The sequence below is a fragment of the Squalius cephalus genome (assembly GCF_949319135.1).
Source record: "Squalius cephalus genome assembly, chromosome: 3".
NCBI classification, from domain to species: domain Eukaryota; kingdom Metazoa; phylum Chordata; class Actinopteri; order Cypriniformes; family Leuciscidae; genus Squalius; species Squalius cephalus.
Genome location: NC_137124.1, coordinates 36,043,114 through 36,065,284, shown reverse-complemented (window position 1 = coordinate 36,065,284; position 22,171 = coordinate 36,043,114). Strand labels below are relative to the sequence as shown.

Below are 22,171 nucleotides of genomic sequence, written 5' to 3'. Positions count from 1 at the left end.
ACAAAAATGTTGAATAATTCAGTTTTTTTTTCATGTGTCTGAAAGAAGTCTCTTGTGCACACAAAGGTTGCATTTATTTGATTAAAAATACAATAAAAAAAGAGTAATATTGTAAAATATTATTCAAATTTAAAATAACCGTTTTCTATTATAATATATTATAAAATAGAATTTATTCCTGTTATGGCAAAGCTGAATTTTCAGCAGTCATCAAATATTATCAAATTATTGCTCAAATATGATCAATTATTACTGGTCCTCAAGTTTTTGCTGCTTTTTTGTGGAATTCATTTTTCAGGATTCTTTGATGTATAGAAAGTTGAAAACAACAGCATTTATTTGAAACAGAAAACTGTAAATGTAAATGTCTTTTCTGTAACTTTTGATCAATTTAATATGTCCATGCAGAATAAAAGTATCCATTTCTCTTTTAGAAAATGTTTTTACTTACTCCAGACTTTTGAATGGTAGTGTATCACAGTTTCCACAAAAATATTAAGCCAAAAAAAAACTGTTTTTAACATTTTAAGGAGCAAATCAGCATAATGGAATCATGTGACACTGAAGACTGAAGCAATGGCTGCTGAAAATTCTGCTTTACCATCACATGAATAAATTAGAATTTAAAATATATTAAAACAAAAATTGCAATAGCATTTTACAACATTGCTGTTTTTTTACTGTGTATTTGATCAAATGCAGCTTTGGTAAGCATAAGAGACTTCTTTCAAAAACGTTTTAAAAAAAACACACATACATACATATTCATCTTTGAAAAAAAAAAATCTTATTCCAAACTTTTGACAAAGTAGTATAGTTGCAGGTCATGGGAAGCTCACATCTGCCCTAAACTGGATGACTACAACCATCAAAAACAAAGGGCGGGTGGTGAGAAAGCTTTCCACTGGCACTCCCAGAGGACTTTTGAGCTTTTCTGGATTTTCTACACAGTTGTACTCAACCCAAACATCTCCACACACCCTGCCTACTGACAGGTGACACTCTAAACCTCTTTCACTCACACATAAATGCCAAAACTCTGTGAAAGTGTTACTTGGATCCCCTGACGTTGCAGACCTGGTCGCAAGGTTGACGAAACATCAGGTAAGTTTGAGGGGAGACCATGCTGCTCCGTCCCCAAGGGCCCTACAGGAAACCAGTGGGAGTGTGGTGCTTGCCTCTCTCCCACGCTTAAGGAGGTCTCTGATTGATGACATCATTATGTGATGTCAAGAAGTGAGCAGTGATTGAGATTAACCATTTCAATCAGAGAAGAGAGACTAAGGAGAGAATGTGTCCGCTGAGGACAATCAGTTGGAGGACAATTTCTTTGAAACTTTACGTAGTTTTCTTGATTAGTAATGCTTTTTAAGACAAATTGTCACTTTTCCTCAATTATTATTACATAGAAGGAAGCAAGTAAGCAACCATCCAGCATCCAAACATAAACACAGTAAAAAAACGCTCAGAGGGCCAACTTATCCATGCCCTGGAAACCACTTGCAACACTATAGAATAGCCTCACGGCTGCAGGTTTTGTTTTGCCATCACTCACCCTATTCTAGTTAAGACTGCAAAAGGCATGCATGCATATATATATATATATACCTGTATATATATAATGTAGATAATATTTCTATTTCAAATAAATTATGTTCTTTTTAATTTATCACAGTTTCCACACAAAAAATTAAGCAATACAACTGTTTTCAACATTGATAATAATAAGAAACATTACACGAGAAGTAAAAAATCTTACGGACCCAAAATGGTAAATATTTGCACTACATCAGCCTATATATTCATTATGTTTTACTTATCCTATTAGGGATGTTTTAATTATTTAATTTAAATAAATCCGTCATGAAAACAAGTTATGAAAACCACCGTGTCAATTATATTTCAACAACAAATTGGAGTAGAAACAATTTTATAATTAGATTTAGACGTTAATGTAAAAAACTGCCTTATGTCACCTGCAATTTACATGTTTGCAATTGCATCCACGGCGGTTCCACCTCGCAACCTACAGGACTTGAAGGATCTGCTGCTAACGTCTCAATGCCAGACACCACAGGACACCTTCAGGAGTAACATGCCTTTGCGGGTCAGCATTGTTTCGACAGCACACGGAGGACCAACAGCATATTAGGCAGGTGGTCATAATGTTTTGGCTCATCGGTGTATATCCTATAAAATGTGTGTGTGGCTGATGATCCTCTTTAGATTAGGCTTAAAGGACTAAAGGAAAGACAAGAGCATGATACACCCAAAGCACCTTCCTCCATTTCTATTAAAGTGTCCTCTACCCCCACTGTTTCACACTGATGATATCACCTCGTTCCTGCATTCAGTGCCTTTTCTGTCCTACTGTGATAATACTACCTATATCCGCAAAAAGAGTGAGTGACAGTCGACAGCAATGGAGAATCATTTTAGTTTTATCCCACTGAAAGTGGAAATTAAGAGAGGGATTTGCAGCAGTTTGGACATTCTGAGATCCTTTAAACTGACATGCTGAGTCTTCTAGACTTGTCATAACGCAGCGCTCCTCACTCAAACTGAAACAAGAACATGACATGGCAGAGCCCTGGTGTGTGTGTGTGAGAATTAGTGAATATTGGTGTGTCACCTTATCGCTGTTGTAGTAAGTGAGATTTCCTCCTTCAAGCTTCACCCATCTTCTCTGAAAGACGCGATTCCTACAAGTACAAAATGAAGTGTCATGTTGACAAAAGTCAAAACTAATGTGATGGGTGATTCACAACATTAGTCATGATACAAGATTAAAATTACTGTCATTGAGGGTTTATTAGGGCCAAATCAATAATTTTGGCCAGTTTGTCCACTCAACTGGCATTGTGGTGTGTCAACTAGTAGTCGAATGAAGAGGAAGAGAAAAACCCCAAACAGGAAGGCTGTCTTTAACAGTGGGTTTAACATGTGTAAAAACTAAAACCAAAATAAAGTGTGAAATATATGTTGCAGCTTTAGCCTTGTCTTTGGTAAAGCGTTGTACACTTGTTTTCAAAAATATTTTGCTGTTTGTGGAGTTAGTCAGATTTTTTTTATGCTTTTGAAAGACTTCTTTAGCTGTATTTATTTAATCAAAAATACAGTAAAACGAGCATAATTTTCAGCATCATTACTCCAGTCATCAGTCACATGATCCTTCAGAAATCATTCTAATAGGATGATTTGGTGCCAAAGAAACTTCTTATTGACAGTTATTTGACAATTTCTAATAATGTAAAAGTTATACATACTTTTGATTTTGAATTTAAAGCATCTGTGCTGAATAAAATCATTAATTTATATATTTTTTTAAATTCTTACTATCCCCAAACATTTGTACAAGGAGGTGGTCTTGGTCTTGTAACATTTAAATGGAAAAGAGTTCAACTGAAACAGAAACTGCTGCTCAATCAGATCATGTATATATTAATGTATTTAATATATAGTGGGTTTAAAACAGCTTCAGAACATTGGGCACTTCACAGTCAGCTCACAGCGGTGTAGAGTACAGCTTCCCGTTGTTGTGCGGCTTTAGAGGACTTGAAATGCATGAGTCTTTTATGGTCATATGGTCTCCATGCACTGTATGGCAAAAAGCTGTGTGAAGTGCATATTTTGTGTTACACAGAAGAAATAACACCATATGGAGTTATAACGACACTTTGTGCGATTATTCCTTAACATTGATACTTTGATGTGTGTTTTAGTACTCGACTGACAGCATTCTCAAGATTAATCCTAAAAGAAAAAGTTTAAACAAAGAGTGCAAAGCATCAAACAGAGGCCTGTATGGTCCTTACCCTTGAGGGGAGAGTTTGTCCAGCCAGCCTGCTTTGTTGGCAGAGTTACGGGTCCCATAGAAGCAGGCGTAGGGAGAAATGGAAACGTCTATTTGAGGGGGTAGGTCATCCATTGCCATACTGTATATGTCATTCACAACTGTTTGTGTCTGGGCCACAGCTGATGGTCCAGTGCTCAAGAGAAGAGCCGGAGGTGTAGGATGATTAGAAGAGCTTTCATTAGCCAATCGCTGACTAAGAGTGGACGCTTGGACAATGGAGTAACCATCATCATTATCAACATGTTTCTTGGAAAGGTCTTGCTTGTTATTGTGTGTTTTTTCTTTGGTTCGTGTCTGCTTTTTTCTAAAAAAAAAAAAAAGAATACATTTGTTAAGTTGGTATAAGAACAAAGCTAAATAATAACAAGTACCTTCATTTAATTTCCATTAATAAAGAAGACTTTTCATTCATTGCTTTTGTTTTAAATGATGACCATATTTAGTTCTAGAGGGATAGTTTACCCCCCAGAAATTTTTTTAATTATCTCATCGACCCACTTATGTCGTTCTGTACAAATACAAACCTGTACTGTATGACTGACTTTCTTTTTGAACATAAAAAAAGATATTTTGAGAAATGTTTATTTTGACAAGTGTTTTTTGTCCATACAATAGAAGTCAGTGCTAACCAAAATTGTTTGGTTAACAACCTTCTTCCAAACATACAAGTTTGGAACAACATGAAGGTGAGTGAATTTTCATTAATGGGTGAACTATCCCTTTAAGAATAGACAGTTTTGATGAGGATATGCAAGGAATAATTTATAATTAATGAATTACTGAAAATGTATTTACATCCAAAGTAAATTAAAAGTAAGTTGGCCATTACACCTGCTACAAACCAAAGACAATGGAACAAATGCCAGAAACCAAATGCCAAAAATAGGGCATTTACCACAGTAGGGCGTTTGGAAAATCTACAAACTGTGTGTTAAAATCACAGAAACCAGCAAGAATCTGAGGACTTCACATAAAAGTTTATTATTTTAGAATTAGGTTGTTAAAGTCCAAGCTAAATGACACTGAAGTTCACCACATTGTTTACCTCATCTGCTCTTCCAGGTTCTCTTTTACTCCTTGATTGGACATTACATCTTGGCCCAAATCCTGAAAAACAAACACAAGCAAGATGAAACTCTATAATACACTTCTAGACACTTCTATGAACTATAAGTAAAAGCAAGCCTATTTTCGAAATTATGTTTTAAAACACCATTCACCCTTTTTATGCATGTCTTGGGGCATGTCCAGACCGGTAGACCAAATTAGAGACTTAAATTGTTACGTTGTGTTTTCTCCATTGTTTGTTTAGCTTTCACAGGGAAACATTTTGAAGCATACCAAAATGTTACATATATATAAAATGTATCAGTAAGAGTGGGAAAATGCACCTGTTTCGTAGAGCGGTGACATTTTAAGATGAAGAGGTGCTTTTTGGTTTTCAACTGCAAGTAATGTGCTCTCAAACAGAATTAGACAATGCTACTTTTAACCTAACATTTCCCATTATGAATGATACAGTTTGGTTGCTTGGTCCTTTAGGTCGGATTGCTTTATCATCACAACCAAACCAATCAAAAGTTTGTTTTCAATCAGGCCGAGACCACACCGTTCAGTCAAAATCAGACTGATTATTTCGATGTGAATCTGAGAGTGACTGCCATAATTCACAATTCCCTAACAAACAAATAAAGTAGAAAACGCGCCAGGTTTTGAAAACAAATTCTCCAAATAGCCAGGTGTGAAGACAGCGTTACTGAAACTGTAACTCATAAGGAAGAGGTGTTAAGAATAGGAATATGCTCTACATGTGAGCTCATTAGATCATGTGATTTTACCACTGATATGTCATTCATTTTATCACAAAATATTCCAGGGCAGGTATTTTTTGTATTCACTTACCAGTTCATTTTCTGCTGAATTGTACAGAAAAAGCTCTCCATATGGGGCAATGGGGGACAAGGTCCTTTGAACAGATGCTGTAATTAACACAACAGGAAACAGTCATTATTTCAAAACAGGTTGTGGTTTAGGTGGTATGAGTCTGTGAGGAGGGCAAAGGTGAAAGAGTAAGATAATGAAAGAACGAGGCATAAAATGAGATCCCACACATTGTCCTTTAGTGCAGCCAGCTTAGAAAATGTACCAAAGAGGGAGCAGCTTGGGTGACTGGTTGTCAAGGTGACAAATGACCACCATATCTCTGCGGAGACAGTAAGGGGCAGCATGAATTCCAGACTGTTCCCTCCGGACGGACACACACATAGATATATAGCTAATAGACAGGGCCCCCCGCAAGATAAGACCCTACTGTAGGGTGTTTGATCTAGACGCCGCTATGTTATCTATGATAGAACTGTACTGTATTGTATCACATCTTAACCCAGTAGCTGAGGTGTCATTTCAGATCAGTCTCATCGTTTATCATTATCAAGGTTTGACCTTCTAACTACAGATGATACGCTCGCTCTCTTTTCCTCCCTCTCTGCCCTGTTTTATCAGTCTTCTACAAGAACCTGTTTCAGGAAAATTGTGTAAATTGCTCACAGAGCATTTTGTAATTGAACGTGGGATAGCACAGTCCTTTTTTGCCACCTTCTATGCTCTCATCCTTAATTTGAAGGTGCCAACATATTCTAAAACCACTGATTAAACCTTGGTTTCTAGTTCTTCTCTGCTGCAAACTAATTCCCTAGTTCCCAGTCTACACTTTTTAGTTTGAGTACTTTAAACTTTTCCTCTAAAACTTCATCTACCTTTCCATTACATTTTAGTCTCCAGAGAGTAAGAACAGAATTAAGTTGTAGATGTTGTAGATATACAGGCATTATTATACTACTTTTACACCCAAGTATGGTTTCTGACTTCAGTTTAACTTCCAATTCTCGACTACACACACACACAGTCTCCGGCAAACAATTTCCAAACTATTCCTTTAGGACACTAAAAGTACCTTTCCTGCTACAATTACAAACACTGTGACATGTTCAGAATGAGGACCCAATGGAACATTTCAAAGCCAAAGGTGGTTTCAAAGGCACACACAAAAGCAAGTTTATGTAGGTTTGGCAAACTAGGCTTCTCCACATACATGCATTCGGAGATAAGAGCAAATTCCATTGAGAGACTGCAGTACTGGCTTTGTCTCTTTCCCAGTGCATATTTGAAATCCCATTTATTTTAACAGGTTAAAAAATGGCTCAATGACTTAATCATGAATCAGAACAAAAGATATAAACCACTAAAACTGGAATAAAGTGAAGCATGGTGTACCTTCTTGACTGCTTGTGGGGCAGACGGGTCCTTCAGACCTTGTGAGATGGTCAGTGTTGTTGTGTGCTGCCTCATTCCTGCACACACATTTGTGAGGATAAACATGTGAATGTTTTTTGAATATCTGACTGAATGGATAAAAAAAAAAAAATCACTTTCTGTGACACTCGAATGAGGACACCACCGTATTCCCATGCGGATACGGATACTTAGGGAGTAGTAGTAAAGTGTTTCTTCAACTATGGTCGCTTTTGGTCTTGTAAACTCAAAACACTTTAATTTGTCTACCAGCAATGTCCAGCAGTTTATATACCTGTGATAAATGAGTTATGTCATATTCCTGTTAGTTATTTCAGGAAATCATGAACCAATAGCATTAGTGAAAATGCTGATGATGTAAATTATTTTTAAAAAAACTTGGTTTGCTTAGGCTATTTTAATTAAAAAAAAACTTGTATAAACATAATTCCTTGATTGTTTGTGTACCAACAGTATTATGTATCATTTTCCCACCCCAAAATGTGTCAGACATTCAGTTTCATTGTAAGTAAGATCCTAGTGACACATGCTGGCATTCACAAAGTCCCTGTTTCACCGAGTACCACTAGTTTTGCCAAACAAGTTCTGCAGCAACCAAAACAGCAAAAATAATACATTTTTGGTTATAATAGTTTTAGAAGGCCGAAATCAATGACTAAAACAGGTATGTTTAATTTGCGCCTTTTTTTACCGCCATGACGCCATGTTTTGTCCTTGTCTATTTTCATGCAGACAACATGCATGCTTTCCCAAAAACAATTTTCCAGTAATTACAGAAACTTTCATTTCGGTTTTGGTGGTTCAGCTAATTGAAAATCTTTGGTAAAAAGTTTGGTAAAAATGATTTCAAATTCGAGTCCCTGCTCACGGTTCTTTGATGACCTCAACCTCTTTCTTTCCCACTTTGTTTCCTGTCCGCTCTCCAGCTATACTATCTAAATAAAGGGAAAAACATCAAAAATATATATTACATAATTCATTTGTAGATTTACTCACCAGTCATAAGGAGGTTTGAAGGGATGTTCAGGGATCTCTGGTACAGGCCTGTGTCGTAGCTTAAAGGAGCGGGTGGACCTCGGCTCAGAGGGTACCCCAATGAAGGGGCACTCCTCATATATTTCATTTTCAACCATTTCTCCCTGAAACCATACAGAAGCTCCTTCTGAAGGAAAGTCATCATTCTCATCTGGATTACGGTCTTCTGAAAAGTTCTCCAGTGATTCGCTGCTGCCATGCTCAGAAGCTGAGCTAGAGCTGGAGGAAACAGCATGACATGTTACACTAGGAACTGTTTGAAAACCACTGGCCATCCGCTCTGAGTCAGCAATAGTCCTTGCAGGAACAGTTTGGCTAGTCATTTGGATGTTACCGCCCTGGGGATGCTGACAAGATGTTCCTCTCTGCCTATCCTTGGGAAACACTTGTCTAGGCCTTGGGATCGGCTTTCTCTTCACTGGTACTTTCGCATAACTATTATTTCCATCTGCTTCCACCATCAGGGTCTCCAGGCTGCTTAAGATCCTCCGCCGGTGTCCTGTGGGAATATGGTCCACCTCTAGAAGCTCCTCCTCAGTTAGCCTCCTGAGGTCCTTAAGGCAACGGTAGCCAGCCTGGGCAAAGCTGGAGGCATATTGGGGCAGGTGCAGACTGGTCAGCCACACAGTAATCTCCTGGTCAGGCTCCATAGTAGATGAGACACGGGGGTCTTCAGTGGTCATGAAATCTACCGTATGGCATTGGTTGACAAGGTTACTCTGAGACAAGTTGAAAAGATGTGGGAACACACCCTAGGAAAAATAAAATTGTGTTTAGGGGTGGGCGATATGGCAAAAAAAGATCCATGATCCATGACAGACCATTTAGGTAAAAGTAGGGGTGGGGGATACCACCAAAATCTTATTTCACTTTATTTTATTTAATTTTATCATCTTTGTTATTAAAATGACGAACAAAGATAAAAAAGGCAAATAATAGGACAAATACAACATTAAATACAAATTAAATAAACAGTGCTTTAATATGTTTTAGCCACAGTAAGTGTATTTAACAGTATTTACCATTCAAGTAAGAAAATGTATAAAATTCTTTACAAATAAAGCACTATATAGACTTCACTGTATGAATAAAATATCCACTAATTCTTTTTAAAGCTACAGAAGATATTCAAATGAAGAGCAATGAGTGATTTACCCTTTTTGTATTTCGTTGTTTGATTAGGCTAACATTAATGACACAGACAGCAGCAGGTAAATTAGGCTGCTGTCGCTATAAGACCGAATGCACGGATCTAATATACCTACACGCATCCAAACTGTTTCCATTTACTTAAGATATAAACAACTGTATTTATATGTTAACCTTGTGTGTATTTTACAGTTCAAGCCATGTGACAGGCTTTTAACGTGCATGTGCTTCGGGCGTGAGCGTTAAGAAAAGTTTATGTACGAACAGCGTGCAGAAAAAAAAAATACTGGCAAGGCTTGAAACACATGCAAATAATAAACTTTCATTATGGTGAAAAACTGCAATGGGCACGTAACCCTACCGCTGCACTGCTAAACATGATGTGAATGTGCGTGACGTTGAGCAATATGCTGGGATGGGGGCGCCAGAACTGACAGAATGCACTGTAGCACATACAATCTCTCTTCAAAGGCAGATCATGGAGACATTTTAATTGTTCACAATTTAAAATCATAATATCGCACACCCCTACGTGGTTATGAATAATTTTCTTCGCGTTAACGGGGTCATGACATCAATTATATTTTCTTTAAAAGTACACTATAGGGGCTTTCGCACCGGGTAGTTGCAGAAACTAGCCACCAGGGTGGTTCCCCGAGAACTAATGGTTCCCCTAGGAACGTTTTCCTGGTCGCATTTGCACCTCCAGTAGGAACTCTGAAGTGACATAAGCCACACTTGTTGTTGTGACCTTTATTTTGACGGCACTGAGAACACAAGCCAGTGCCACACAGTGCTTGCATTCTCCGTGTTCACTCGTTTATGATCTGTCTTACAGTCCTGTCTAATACATATAAAGTAGACAGTAATGAAAAGTTATTAGCGTATGCAGTGTGGTTGATGTCCAGTGTTGCTAGCTGAGCAGAAATACATAATCATGTTTTGCTAGGTCCCCTCAAAGTTGCGTTGGATTTTCTCCTCAGCGTAAAGGTTAAGAGGCCTATTTATCACTGTTTTCCATGTTTATAGAGTTAGTTTCTGGAGTAAATATATAGGCTATAATCTGTGTGTTTACACAACCTTTTTAAGAATGATGGGTGCTGGCGTTTCGCTTGTGTTCGGCCAATCAGCGTACACTAACGTATCACGAGCTCGAGTGTTCTCTTTTTGCCAGCACTCTATGCGTTGTTCTGTTGACTGTTCAGCGTTATTTTTATTTAAAAAAATAAAAATAAATTGGTGACTGTACATTTTAGCATTGTATAGCAACCTCCTCCGTCATTGCGTCAACGCATCATACAAAGCTGCGCGTTACAAGGCACTTCAGTGGGCCTTTAAAAGCAAGCAAAATAACCATTAGATCTACAGTATCTGCGATACTACAATACTCTTTTTCTAAGGATCAGTGCTTCTGCAGTGATGAAACCGTTCTGAAAAATTCAGATGATTTATTGCTTTTTTTGGAGAGCCGTCAAAAATAATCAATTCTACTTTTCAACAGTGTGTTTCTGTATTGGCTTGGGAAAATGTTTGCAATGATTCATAAATTATACAATACAACCTTTTAGGAGAAACATCAAAACTACTCAAGGTTTTGATGTTTACATTCAAGTGAAGCAACAAGACAAATTCATCTTGCAAGAAAGGTCTCTATATATTTATAACCACTATCTATATCTCATTCCCATCCCGTCTTTTTTTTATATATATATAGAAAATTGAGAACTTGAAAAATTTAAACATGGCCATATGTCATCTTTGTTAAATCAACACTAAAGGCCAGTTCACCAAGACAAATGTTTGGTGTGAAAAATTCGATGCAGTAAACATTTTAATTTGAATAAACAGCAGTTGTGTCTGTTCAGATCGACACTATCAATGTGACCTTTTTTTACAGAGAGGCATTCTGTGAATAAAACTGGCCAACCAATAAGAGTTGCCCTTTTGGTCATGTATCCGGATAAGCTGCTGTTACATAAAACTGTTACAATTTGGTGGTGCACACAAACAGATTATTTTGCTAAGCAAGAGTAAAGAGCAGAAGAAAAATCTGGACATGTCTTTCTTTCTCTGTACAGTTGTATTTGGTTTTCTCTGATAAACAGCATAGTGAATTAAAAAAAATTGAACAGCCTTTTGAAAACATGTAAATGCTGATTAACTGTGTGACATCAGAAATGGATAGTTGCACATTTCTGCCCTTGCATGTATGTGTTCTTATTGCAACTAGGGTTGCCACCCGTCCCTTAAAATATGTAATCGTCCCGTATTTGAGAATAAAATAGCGCTTTTTGTCCTGTATTTTCGGAGTTGTCTTCAATGCAGCATCTCTCATGCAAATCATCCCACCGGCATTCTGTGAAGACTCGTCCTATTCTGCCCCTGATTGGGTAATACCATTACCATACCATACTGCTGCCATCGTTGGATTGATTGGTTTGTTTCAGGGTCACGGCCAATCAGAGTCAGAGGAGGGCGGGTCTCTTGGCACTCAGAGAGTCGATTTGAAAGAATGGCGGAGGCTGCTTCAGATACCCCCCCGCGTCCAGCGCTGAAACGAAAGCGGATGCAAAAGTACCGACGAGAGTGGGAGGAATCAAATACTTGGCTGGAAAGTGTCAGCGGAAATGAATATCAAGCCAATTGCACAATTTGTCGGCGAGTGTTCTCTGTTGCGCACGGTGGCTTGACAGATGTGCGACAGCATGCCTCGGGAGAGCAACATTCCCGCAATGCCAGAGGTCACAGAAATCAAAGCACCGTCTCACAGTTCTTCATACCTCAATCATCTCTTGAGGCAGATAGTGTAATGACAGTTTTTTAATCACCTCAAGAATTTTCTGATTGATTACATTAGATTTCATAGGCTGTCTATTTGTTAAGAAATAATGTTAAAAATGTAAATGAATCATGTTATGGTATGATTGGTTGGTGACACTTTACAATAAGGTTCATTTATTAAACATTAGTTAATGTACATGAACTAACAATGAGTAATACATTTGTTACAGTATTTATTAATCTTTGTTAATGTTAGTTAATAGAAATAAAGCTGTTCATTGTTTGTTCATGTTAGTTCACAGTGCATTAACTAATATTAACAAGATTTTAATAAAGTATTAGTAAATGTGAAAATTGACATTAACAAAGATGAACAAATGCTGTATAAGTGCAGTTCATTATTACTGTGCGTTCACACCGCCGGCGGCGAGAGCGTCAAAGTGGCCGGAAGCCATTCATTTTCAATGAGAGCCGGCGGCGAGCTCCGGCGAGGGCGGCGCGGCGCGTCTTGGACGGCGAGAGCGGCGAGAGGAGTTGAAAACAAGTCAACTTTATGGTAATAAGCTATGACGCGGTTCGGCGGCAACCAGCGGCAACCAATCAGAATGTAGAAGTCCTCCGCCTGAGAGGAAAAAAATCACGCATTCTAATCTACGTCAGAGCGTCCCCGAATCTTTCTACGGTGTCGGTGGCAGGGCGGCGAGAGCGAATTTTGCCGCTTTCGCCGGCGGCGGTGTGAACGTACAGTAAGTTAATGTTAATTAATGTAGTTAACTAATGAAACTTATTGTAAAGTGTTACCAATTTGTTTATTACGGTTAAGGTGTACAGTCAGACACATAAGCATTATTTTAATAAGAGAGATATATTTAATAATAGAAATATAGTGCCTATGTGAAGCAAATAAACAACTTAACTAATTTAAATGATTGCATCCTTCAATAGGCTACTGTAGAATTAACAATAGACTATATAAAATAGATTAACTTACCAATAATAAAAATAAAAAAAATTGTGTTTTTCATGAATTTAGAAATGTTTGTAGATCGGTTATTTATTACGTGGTTTCACTGTTTGGATGGGGTTACTGTCTGCAAACAATGACAAATATTTTATCCAAAATCTGTGTTCACGCCACCTTATACAATTACTCAAGTTCATTAGCAATTTCTCATCCTACTCCTCTCTAGGTTACAGCAGCTGAGTTAACGCAGGTGTACCACACGGTTAAACATAACCTCAGCTAGAACAGTGCTGACTGTGGACACAAGCTTAACCAAAAGATTCTGCATGACTCAAAAATCATAAAGAAAATGTCCATCGGGAGAACTAAGGCAGAAGCATTGGCCAAAACAAAACAAAACATGTTTTAAGTTGTGATTTACCACCACTGGCATGTCATCGGACCCCAACCCCCCCCCCCCCCTTATTTTTCTGTATTGAAGGTGGCAACCCTAATTGCAACGTTTTGAACAACGAACAACAATAAAGACAATTATGAAGCAAATCAAATACTGAGAATAAAAACATGAATAAAAAACTTCAAAATCTATGCCTAGTTCTGTCATGAAACTCTAGATGGAGCAGACTGATGGTTCGTTAACGAAAGCTGATGATAATTTATTCATGTTCTTAACTACTTGGCACAAGCTGATTGGTTCATGTCAAATCTGCAGCCAATGAGCTTGCTGCTCAACATTTAAATGGCTGGTTGAGGAGGTCTGATGAGGAGAACTGGTCCGATGAGGAGAACTGGCCCCCGACTGAGCCTGGGTTCTCCCAAGGTTTTTTTTTTTTTCTCAACAATACTATTGATCAGCATTACCAAACGTGGACGTTTTCCACTAGAAACAAACATTGATGTATTATTTTAATTTAATACTGTGAAGCTGCTTTGATACAATCTGTATTGTGAAAAGCGCTATATAAATAAACTTGACTTGACTTGACTTGGTTACCATTGACTTAAGAAGTTTGCAGAGCACTTTCAGAGTTTGTCTAAAACCCTCCATCTTCCCCAGCTCCACCTGTATAGATCTGTATTGGTTATTGATATATGCTATTTGTGCAGCAGCAGTATGCCCTACATGCTCACAGCAGCGTATCAGTGTATGTACTGGCAGTAACAAGTTCCTGTTCTCTGCAGCAGCTTTAATCTACAACAACAGCAATAATCAACATCACTAAAATACAGCAGCAGTGTAGCCGATCTATTCCGCCAAGACCAAATGCATTAACACTTTCATATCCATTACCATGCTAAAAATCTTCAGAGAGTTGTCATGATAGAAAGAGGGTATATCAGCATCTTGATAAGCAAACAGCATATTATACTTTGGTTTAGTATTGTTAATGTTAATATATTAACAGTTACCAGTTGATGAAAACAATTTGTCATCCTCAAATCTTATTGGTTACACAATCAGCTTTTGTAACTAACTATCATGTTACAGAAGTCACTCTCAAATTGTTCTGTACTTGCTACAGCAGACAGAAGTAGATCCGATACCGTGTCTGTATAATAAGATACCAGCCGTCCAATATTTCCACTTCTGCCATGGTATATATAGTTTTGTATAAACAGAGTATACACGTATGAAGACTGACAGGAACACAAAGGCATGATAAATGACTAGCTGTCCACAGAGTTCTGTTCATTTAGCAAATATCAAATGAACTCACTCTCAAAATTCGGTTTTCACTCCTGTAAATTCCAGGTAGTCCTTTGGGTGATTTAAAGTGACTGTAATTTTCTTTCATAACTAAATTATGCACAAGATACCTGTGTTTAACAAGACTGACAATCATATTTCACTGCAGTGAATGTACACATTTTCACTCTGTGAGCTATGTTTTGGTTTTTAGTTGTTTTCCCTGAAAATTAATTAGCAAAAAATCCTTTTCTTTTTTTTTTAGCTGCTAGATATAACAATTACATATTACACCATCTTGCTCTTTCTAGAGAAGTATTATATTGTTGTATGGAAGTATAGTATTGGAGACATTGAACCTGAAGATTAGTTTCTCCACAAGCACTCAAACTGATGCAACAGAGTTGCCTTAAAAAATAAAAATAAAAGTGTCAAAAAACACCCACATGACATTTTATTTAACACCAACATTAAAATGAAAAAAGAAATTATATAATGCATAATGAAAATAAAACCTATTCCAGGATGAATAAGATATTTTTCATAATAACATTATTTCCATGACAACTCCCCTGTGTAATTAAATTCCCCTGTGAAACTCTAAGCAGCATTTCTTCAGTACTAAAAATTCAATTAATGTTCTCACAAGCATCAGAAACAATTCCTTCAGCCACTGCAGAGATGTTTAAACAGATTGAGTAATGGTAATCAGTGATGTGAATATTAGTTCCACAGCATTTAAAGAGCTCTTTCAGTACGTTCTTTCAGAACTCTGCTTCTCCTTTTCTCCACATCACTTCTTTTTTTTAAATAACCACTACAAGTATTTTAAACAAGTCTTTCTTTTTTGTTTAAACAAAGTGTTTCTATCTTGAAAAAGACATAAAAATTACTTTAGAATTATTTATTTTTGTCAATGCTGAAATATAACTGAATCTCAGAGTACAGTCTGTTCTTTAACAATGTATTGCACTGTTGACCCGGATTTAAAAAGAAAAAAAAAAACAATAGTATATGTTATATTGTATCATTTAAAGGTAAGGTAATTTCAAAAATGCTGTTTGTTCAGCATTCAACTGTAAGGCAGTCAAGTTTTAAAAAATATAAATATAAATATATATACACACATATACATATTACATACATATACACACACACATATATATATATATATATATATATATATATATATATATATATATATATATATATATATATATATATAGTATTTTATTTTTTTTATATTTTTTTTTGTTAATATTTTACTAGATAGATGGATAGATAGATAGATAGATAGATAGATAGATAGATAGATAGATAGATAGATAGATAGATAGATAGATAGATAGTATGTGATGTATATAATTTGCATTTGACAACTTTCAACTCCCACCTTACAGTTAATAAACAGACAGTGTGGTGTTTCACATTCTTGTGTATTTTGCCTTTAAGCTTATTTGTAAACGCAAAATAAGTTGAATATCAAAAGGAACAGTTGAACATTAGTTCACAAATAAAATATGTTGTTTAAATTATTACTGCCTTTAGTTATTATTTTGGAATAAATCTGAAAATGCTTACAAACAACTAACTTGATGAGATTTATACTTGGTTTTAATAAATAGAACATTAATAACATTGTTAATGTAAAAATACAAAATAGAATTTTTGTTTTGTTTTTTTAATGTAATGTTTATTTAACCAGGAATATGTGGCAACATTAAAGGCAGGGTAGGTAGGATTTTTCTAAAAAAAAAAAACATTCCAAATGAGTTTAAACTGTCTTTATATACCAATACATAATTAAAATGTAAGTACTCTGAAAAAGAGAGTATAAAAATCGAGTGTATGTAGACCTCTCACGACTGTTGTAAACACAACTAATTATTTCCATTCACTCCACCCCCTCCCTTCTGAGCTCCTTCCAAAGCCACGCCCCCAAAACACATGAACGCGCGACGCCAAACGCTCAGGCTCAGCTGGAAGACGCATTTATTTACCTGAGACGAGCGGAGAGGAACGAGCGCAGTGCATGCAGTGACATCATGTCAGAATCACATGTAATAAAATACCTAACTTTATCACTATAAATATAAACAAATAAGATTTATTTTAGTACTCACTATCAAGCTAGCATATCGATACTGGTAAAGTTTAAAATATACTTTGTTTGATTCGGTAACAAGCTATATTTATAGGTAACGAGCTATGGGGTCGGGGTCGAGGGCGAAGCAGAGGAGGTCGTTCAAGAGTGCGGGCAACCAGGGTCCGAGGAAGTAGTTTTTGCCTTGTTTGCCTTCGCTGACTGAATATGCAGGTGCTTTGAATTTTGAATGCTCTTTCTCTGCCATAATTTTACTCTTCGTAGGTTCCGCGCCTCTCTTGCACTCCTCAAATCAAACGGGTGCGCGCGCATATGGGCAGATCTAGCAACAGGGGTGGTAGCCATGGTTGCGAGAGTGAGTGACAGTCGCCCAAACCAATCAATTGTTTTGTCCCGAATGGAAATAATGAGCTGTGTTTATTGCAGATTAAAAGGTCTACAGTCACTCGATTTTTATACTCTCTTTCTCAGAGCACTTACATTTTAATTATGTATTGGTATATAAAGACAGTTTAAACAAATTTGAAAAAAAGTTTTTTATAAAAATCCTACCTACCCTGCCTTTAAGTGTAACTGGGACATGAATTTACATTTGATTTATAAAAAAACATTAAACATAAATCAAACTTAAAAACTGAGTTTTTTTGCCTCCTTTCAGAACACCTACAGTGCCATGCGAAAGCATTCAAACCCCTTCATTTATTTTTAACATTTTATGTTAAACTACTTTAAATTACTCTTCTTCTTTTTTTCACATCAATCTACTCTCCATACACTATAATGACAAAGCAAAAAACAGATCTGTGACAACTTTGCAAATTTATTAAAAGGGAAAAACTGAAATAAGTAGGCATTGCATAAGTATTCAAACCCTTAACTCAGTACTTAGTTAAAGCACCTCTACAGCCTCAAGTCTTTTTGGGGTATGATGTGACAAGTTTTGCACATCTGAGAATATACAGAGAATATTGTTTCTCACAGTCTGAGAGAGCCTTTAGGTGCTTTTTTGAAAATTCCATGTGGGTTTTCATGTGTCTTCACTGGCTACGAAATGAAATTGAAATGATCATGAGCTAAATTTCATGTGGGTATGAATACTTATGCAATGTAATTCAGTTTTTATATATATATATATATATATATATATATATATATATATATATATACACACATTTGCAAAGTCACAAACCTGTTTTTGTTGTTGTTGTTTTTTCTCATTATGGTGTATGTATGGAGTGTAGATTAATGTGAAAAAAGTAATTTAATGTAGTTTAACAAAAGACAACATAACAAAATGTGAAAAAAATTAAGGGGTTTGAATACTTTCGCAAACCACTGTATATATAGATGGGGGAAGATGCCCACTCATTTTTCTTTTTTTACAATGACAATGTATATTACAACTAACTGAATAATTGTTAATGAAGAATGTTTTAAGCTAAATATTTGGGGTGTAAAACAACATAATGCCATACAATTAATATTTCAAAGAGTATTGTTTTATTTTGCAAACTATCCAAAGATACACACAATACTCATGTATCTCAAACAGACTGTGAAAGTGCGAAATTGTTACATTATGTAACATCAAGGCAAGGCAAATTTATTTATATAGCACATTTCATACACAATGGTAATTTAAAGTGCTTTACAGGAAAAAGGGCTTGCAGCATTTACTGTGAGACACGAATCATGAGCTTCTTGACTGAACAGTGTGCTTTATTCTGAAATCCACCGCAACCTATTTTATTAGATGGCAGCTTTTGCCGTGTGATAGGCGCACTAAGCTATATCGTGATTTTGTTTTCTGTTTGATTGACAAATAATTTGCAAAAGCAATGGTACAAAACAGTGTTAGTGATCTTTTAGGTTCATTTTAAAACTGTTGTGGAACAGATTAAACTATGAGGGGTCATATTAAAATCAGAAATAGTAATTTGATATAGAAAGGCTAGCCTATTATTCACCTGTATGTGACTGAAGTCTTCGACGCAGGCAGTGTTTTAATCTTTGGTTTGCATAAATAACATACAAAAGTATAGCCATTACTAGTAGATTCATGTGGAATATCAACCCACTCCTGTACGTCTTTTACACAATCATCAGACAACCTCTTCTCAGTGAACTGTAAATCTACAAGATGTGTGAAATAAAAACAGATGGCGGTAATAGTTTGTACTCTAATAAGACGGCGCTGCACTGCTTCAATGCATTGCAGGTTTGTCAAAACGAAAAACGGAATGTAGCTTTTAACAAAATGTACAAAACGAAATTGTAATTAGCTACTCCCCAATACTACCCATTGCAACATAAGCAATCAATATACTGTTAAAACTGTTCCATGTATGCATTTCTGCTAAAATTAACTGTTTATTATATTTATTTTATTTATCCTTTATTTTACCAGGATAGTCCCATTGAGATATAAAATCTCTTCTTCCAGGGAGTCCTGGCCAAAATGGCAGCACAGAAAGTTTCACATAAACAACATACAAACATAAAACTCAGAATCTTTCATAAAAAAAATGTCAGCACTCAAAATAACAACACAAGCTACTTAACCAAACATACACGCATATATTTAATGAAGTAGGAGTGATCCCTGCGTGCATCATTCACCTTTCATTTTGAAGCCACAACCTTACACCCCAGTCAAAGAAAGACTTCTCATGAGATATCTGAGGAGTGCGTGGAAGCCCACAGTTTCTGAAGTGCAGAGGGAATATTATTTAAAAGTTTCTGTTTCAGGTATGGTACTGTATATTTAATGATGGTACTGTTAAATTATGTTTCTAAGGCAAACTCACGCCACAATCAGGTCTGGTTTAAACTCTAAGATGGAAAATGAACAGTTTATCATGCTGAGAGATAAACAGTGTTGGGGGTAACATTGCAAGTAACGCGAGTATTTTTCAAATAAGTAACGCAAGTCCAATTTATTGACTGACACCTCTTCTGTCGCCATGTTGAGAGAAATTGGGAGTGGGGTGCAGAGGTGTTGTGTGCGCTGTGTAAACATGATGCTTATTGTAGTTCTAGACTAAATGTAAACCTGCATTTACTCATCTCACTTGCACACGATACAGATTTGGTATTCATCATCAAAATGAATAAAAACACTGACATGCAGACCTGCAATAATTCAAATGTTGAATAATACATCATTTATGTATTTAATCTCACTTTATAAACCAATTTCTTTGCTGTTGACCTTTGACACTGGTATGGAAGTAAAATAATGTCAAATGTTTTTGAAACAAAAAGCCTGTTGAATTGCACTACTTGAAAAAAAAATAGGCATTGCATTAACCATGCTTGCATTTTAATGCATTGTATTTTTAGGGCTTGCATTTTTATGGCCTGAAATTCAACATAGTTGAATATTTAAGCTGTGAATATTTCAATTAAAAACATTTCAAACATTTTCATTATTAAAAATTCAATAATCCATATTCACCTTTCATATTTCACTCCCAAAATATTCAAACTGTTTAAAAATACAACCTATAATATTCAACAGGCAATATTCGGTCCATTTTATTTCGCTTTGCAAATTCGCTTCCACAAATTCAGTGGTTCAAATTCGACAGTAAATTCAACGGAACTGCAGGAAAAGCAGTAGATTACCGAGATACTCTCCATCTGCTGTTAGTCAATCTCACCAGCAGGTGGTGCAAAAGCGCGTGTTGTGACGAAGACCAGCAACAGTTAGAACAAGTCATCTCTCACGGAGGAGCGGAAGCATAAAAGGAGGAGCGCCGACAGTGGGGATCGAGAGAGGCCTGGACTATTATGTTATGTTTTGATATGTGGCGTCAGTGAGGGGCTGCCATCTTTACTCTCACTTTGTATTTGTTTATTTTATGATTATTAAAGTGTGTTACACGTTTGCCGTATCCCGTATCCTTCTTCTCACAACAACATACTTTGCTACATTAATGTATTCAGCGAATAACTGTTGTTAGAGCACTGTCATACAATCACTGTCTACAATCTGCCGTGTCAATAAAAGATAAATGTACCAAATTTTTTGTCCTTATTTGGATATAAAGGGCCTCAAAAAGAAAAGCAATCCAAAAAGTAATAAGATTAAGAATAAGAATCCATTACTGCAATACAGTAATTCACTGGATTAGGTTACTAAATATATTTTACAAAATACAACCAATCTGTACCAGACAATTTATTTAAAGTAATTCTACCAGCCAGGCTGCAAGGTATTGTTCACTAAACATAAAAACCTGCTTTTGTTCAAATTGGTTTAAGCAAATCAGTTTTTTCAGATCTGAACTGGGTAACTGGCTAAATATAATTTCTTTGGCACAAACTAATGCTTTCACAACCTCTAAACCTGCACTGACATGCATCAAGGTTTTACCAGTTCAGACATGAGCACATATATTTCTTGAATTACACCGTAGCATAGCATCCTGCCAATGCAGCAATTCACTGGTTTCCACCCTGAAATGAGTTGCAGATCCATCCTGTTACAGTTGCAGACAGTAACTGGACCATTTTATATGCAAGTGATACACTGTTATTACAAGAAAAGGCTTCTAAACTTGTTTTTAAAATGAAGGAGAAAATGGCAGCAAATAACTTGCATGACATGCTCTCATCCTGAAAACAATGGAGAAAAAAAAACTATCCAAGGTAAAAGAACATTAGAATAAGGCTACATTAATTCGCAGTGAGGAAAACACATAGTTTGTGTTGTGTGCAGTGAATTAATGTCTGATGAGAGCTTGAATATATCAAAACTCAATAGACATTTAAAAAACATTCAATCACAACTCAAATGTTATGAAAACTAAATGTTGAAAATAAACTTTTTTACAAAAAAAATATTTGTCTTCAAAAAAATTAAAAATTAAAAAAAAAAAAAAAAAAAAAAAAAAAAAATCACCCAAAAATAATCTGTAAAATCGCACATGCTCTGATTTATGCATTCACAACATTAGAAATTTCTTCAGAAATGTTATTTTGCATATTGTTGGGCCTATGTGCTACATTGTTATATCAAAATAATGCATTGCCTTCCTAGTTTGATTTTACAGGTAGTCTACGTTTGTATGACAAACAATTCTAGCGGTATTTGGTTACCACTTGATTGTACCATTTAAAAACTGGGTGCTGCAAACAAAACCAACAGAGAAAACAAAAGGTATGTTTCATGAAAGCTCAAAACCAAGAACACAAAATCGTTGAACATTATAACTTCATTCTACCAGTACAAACAGGTTCGATAAATTGCTCATCATTATGTGAGTAGAGAATATTAAT

The 22,171-nt window shown here is 36.0% G+C and overlaps 1 protein-coding gene across 1 annotated transcript in view; it reads right to left on the bottom strand.

Moving 5' to 3' along the window:
- arap2 (ArfGAP with RhoGAP domain, ankyrin repeat and PH domain 2) overlaps nt 1-22,171 on the bottom strand; it is a 101,617-nt gene that overhangs the window by 75,986 nt on the left and 3,460 nt on the right. The window contains exons 2-7 of the mRNA XM_079867451.1: nt 8,165-8,955; nt 7,130-7,206; nt 5,759-5,835; nt 4,902-4,963; nt 3,816-4,160; nt 2,633-2,702 (exon numbers count right to left, since the gene is read on the bottom strand). Of these exons, the coding sequence (XP_079723577.1) occupies nt 2,633-2,702; nt 3,816-4,160; nt 4,902-4,963; nt 5,759-5,835; nt 7,130-7,206; nt 8,165-8,886 (1,353 nt within the window). The 5' untranslated portion in view covers nt 8,887-8,955. The remainder of the gene's footprint in view (nt 1-2,632; nt 2,703-3,815; nt 4,161-4,901; nt 4,964-5,758; nt 5,836-7,129; nt 7,207-8,164; nt 8,956-22,171) is intronic.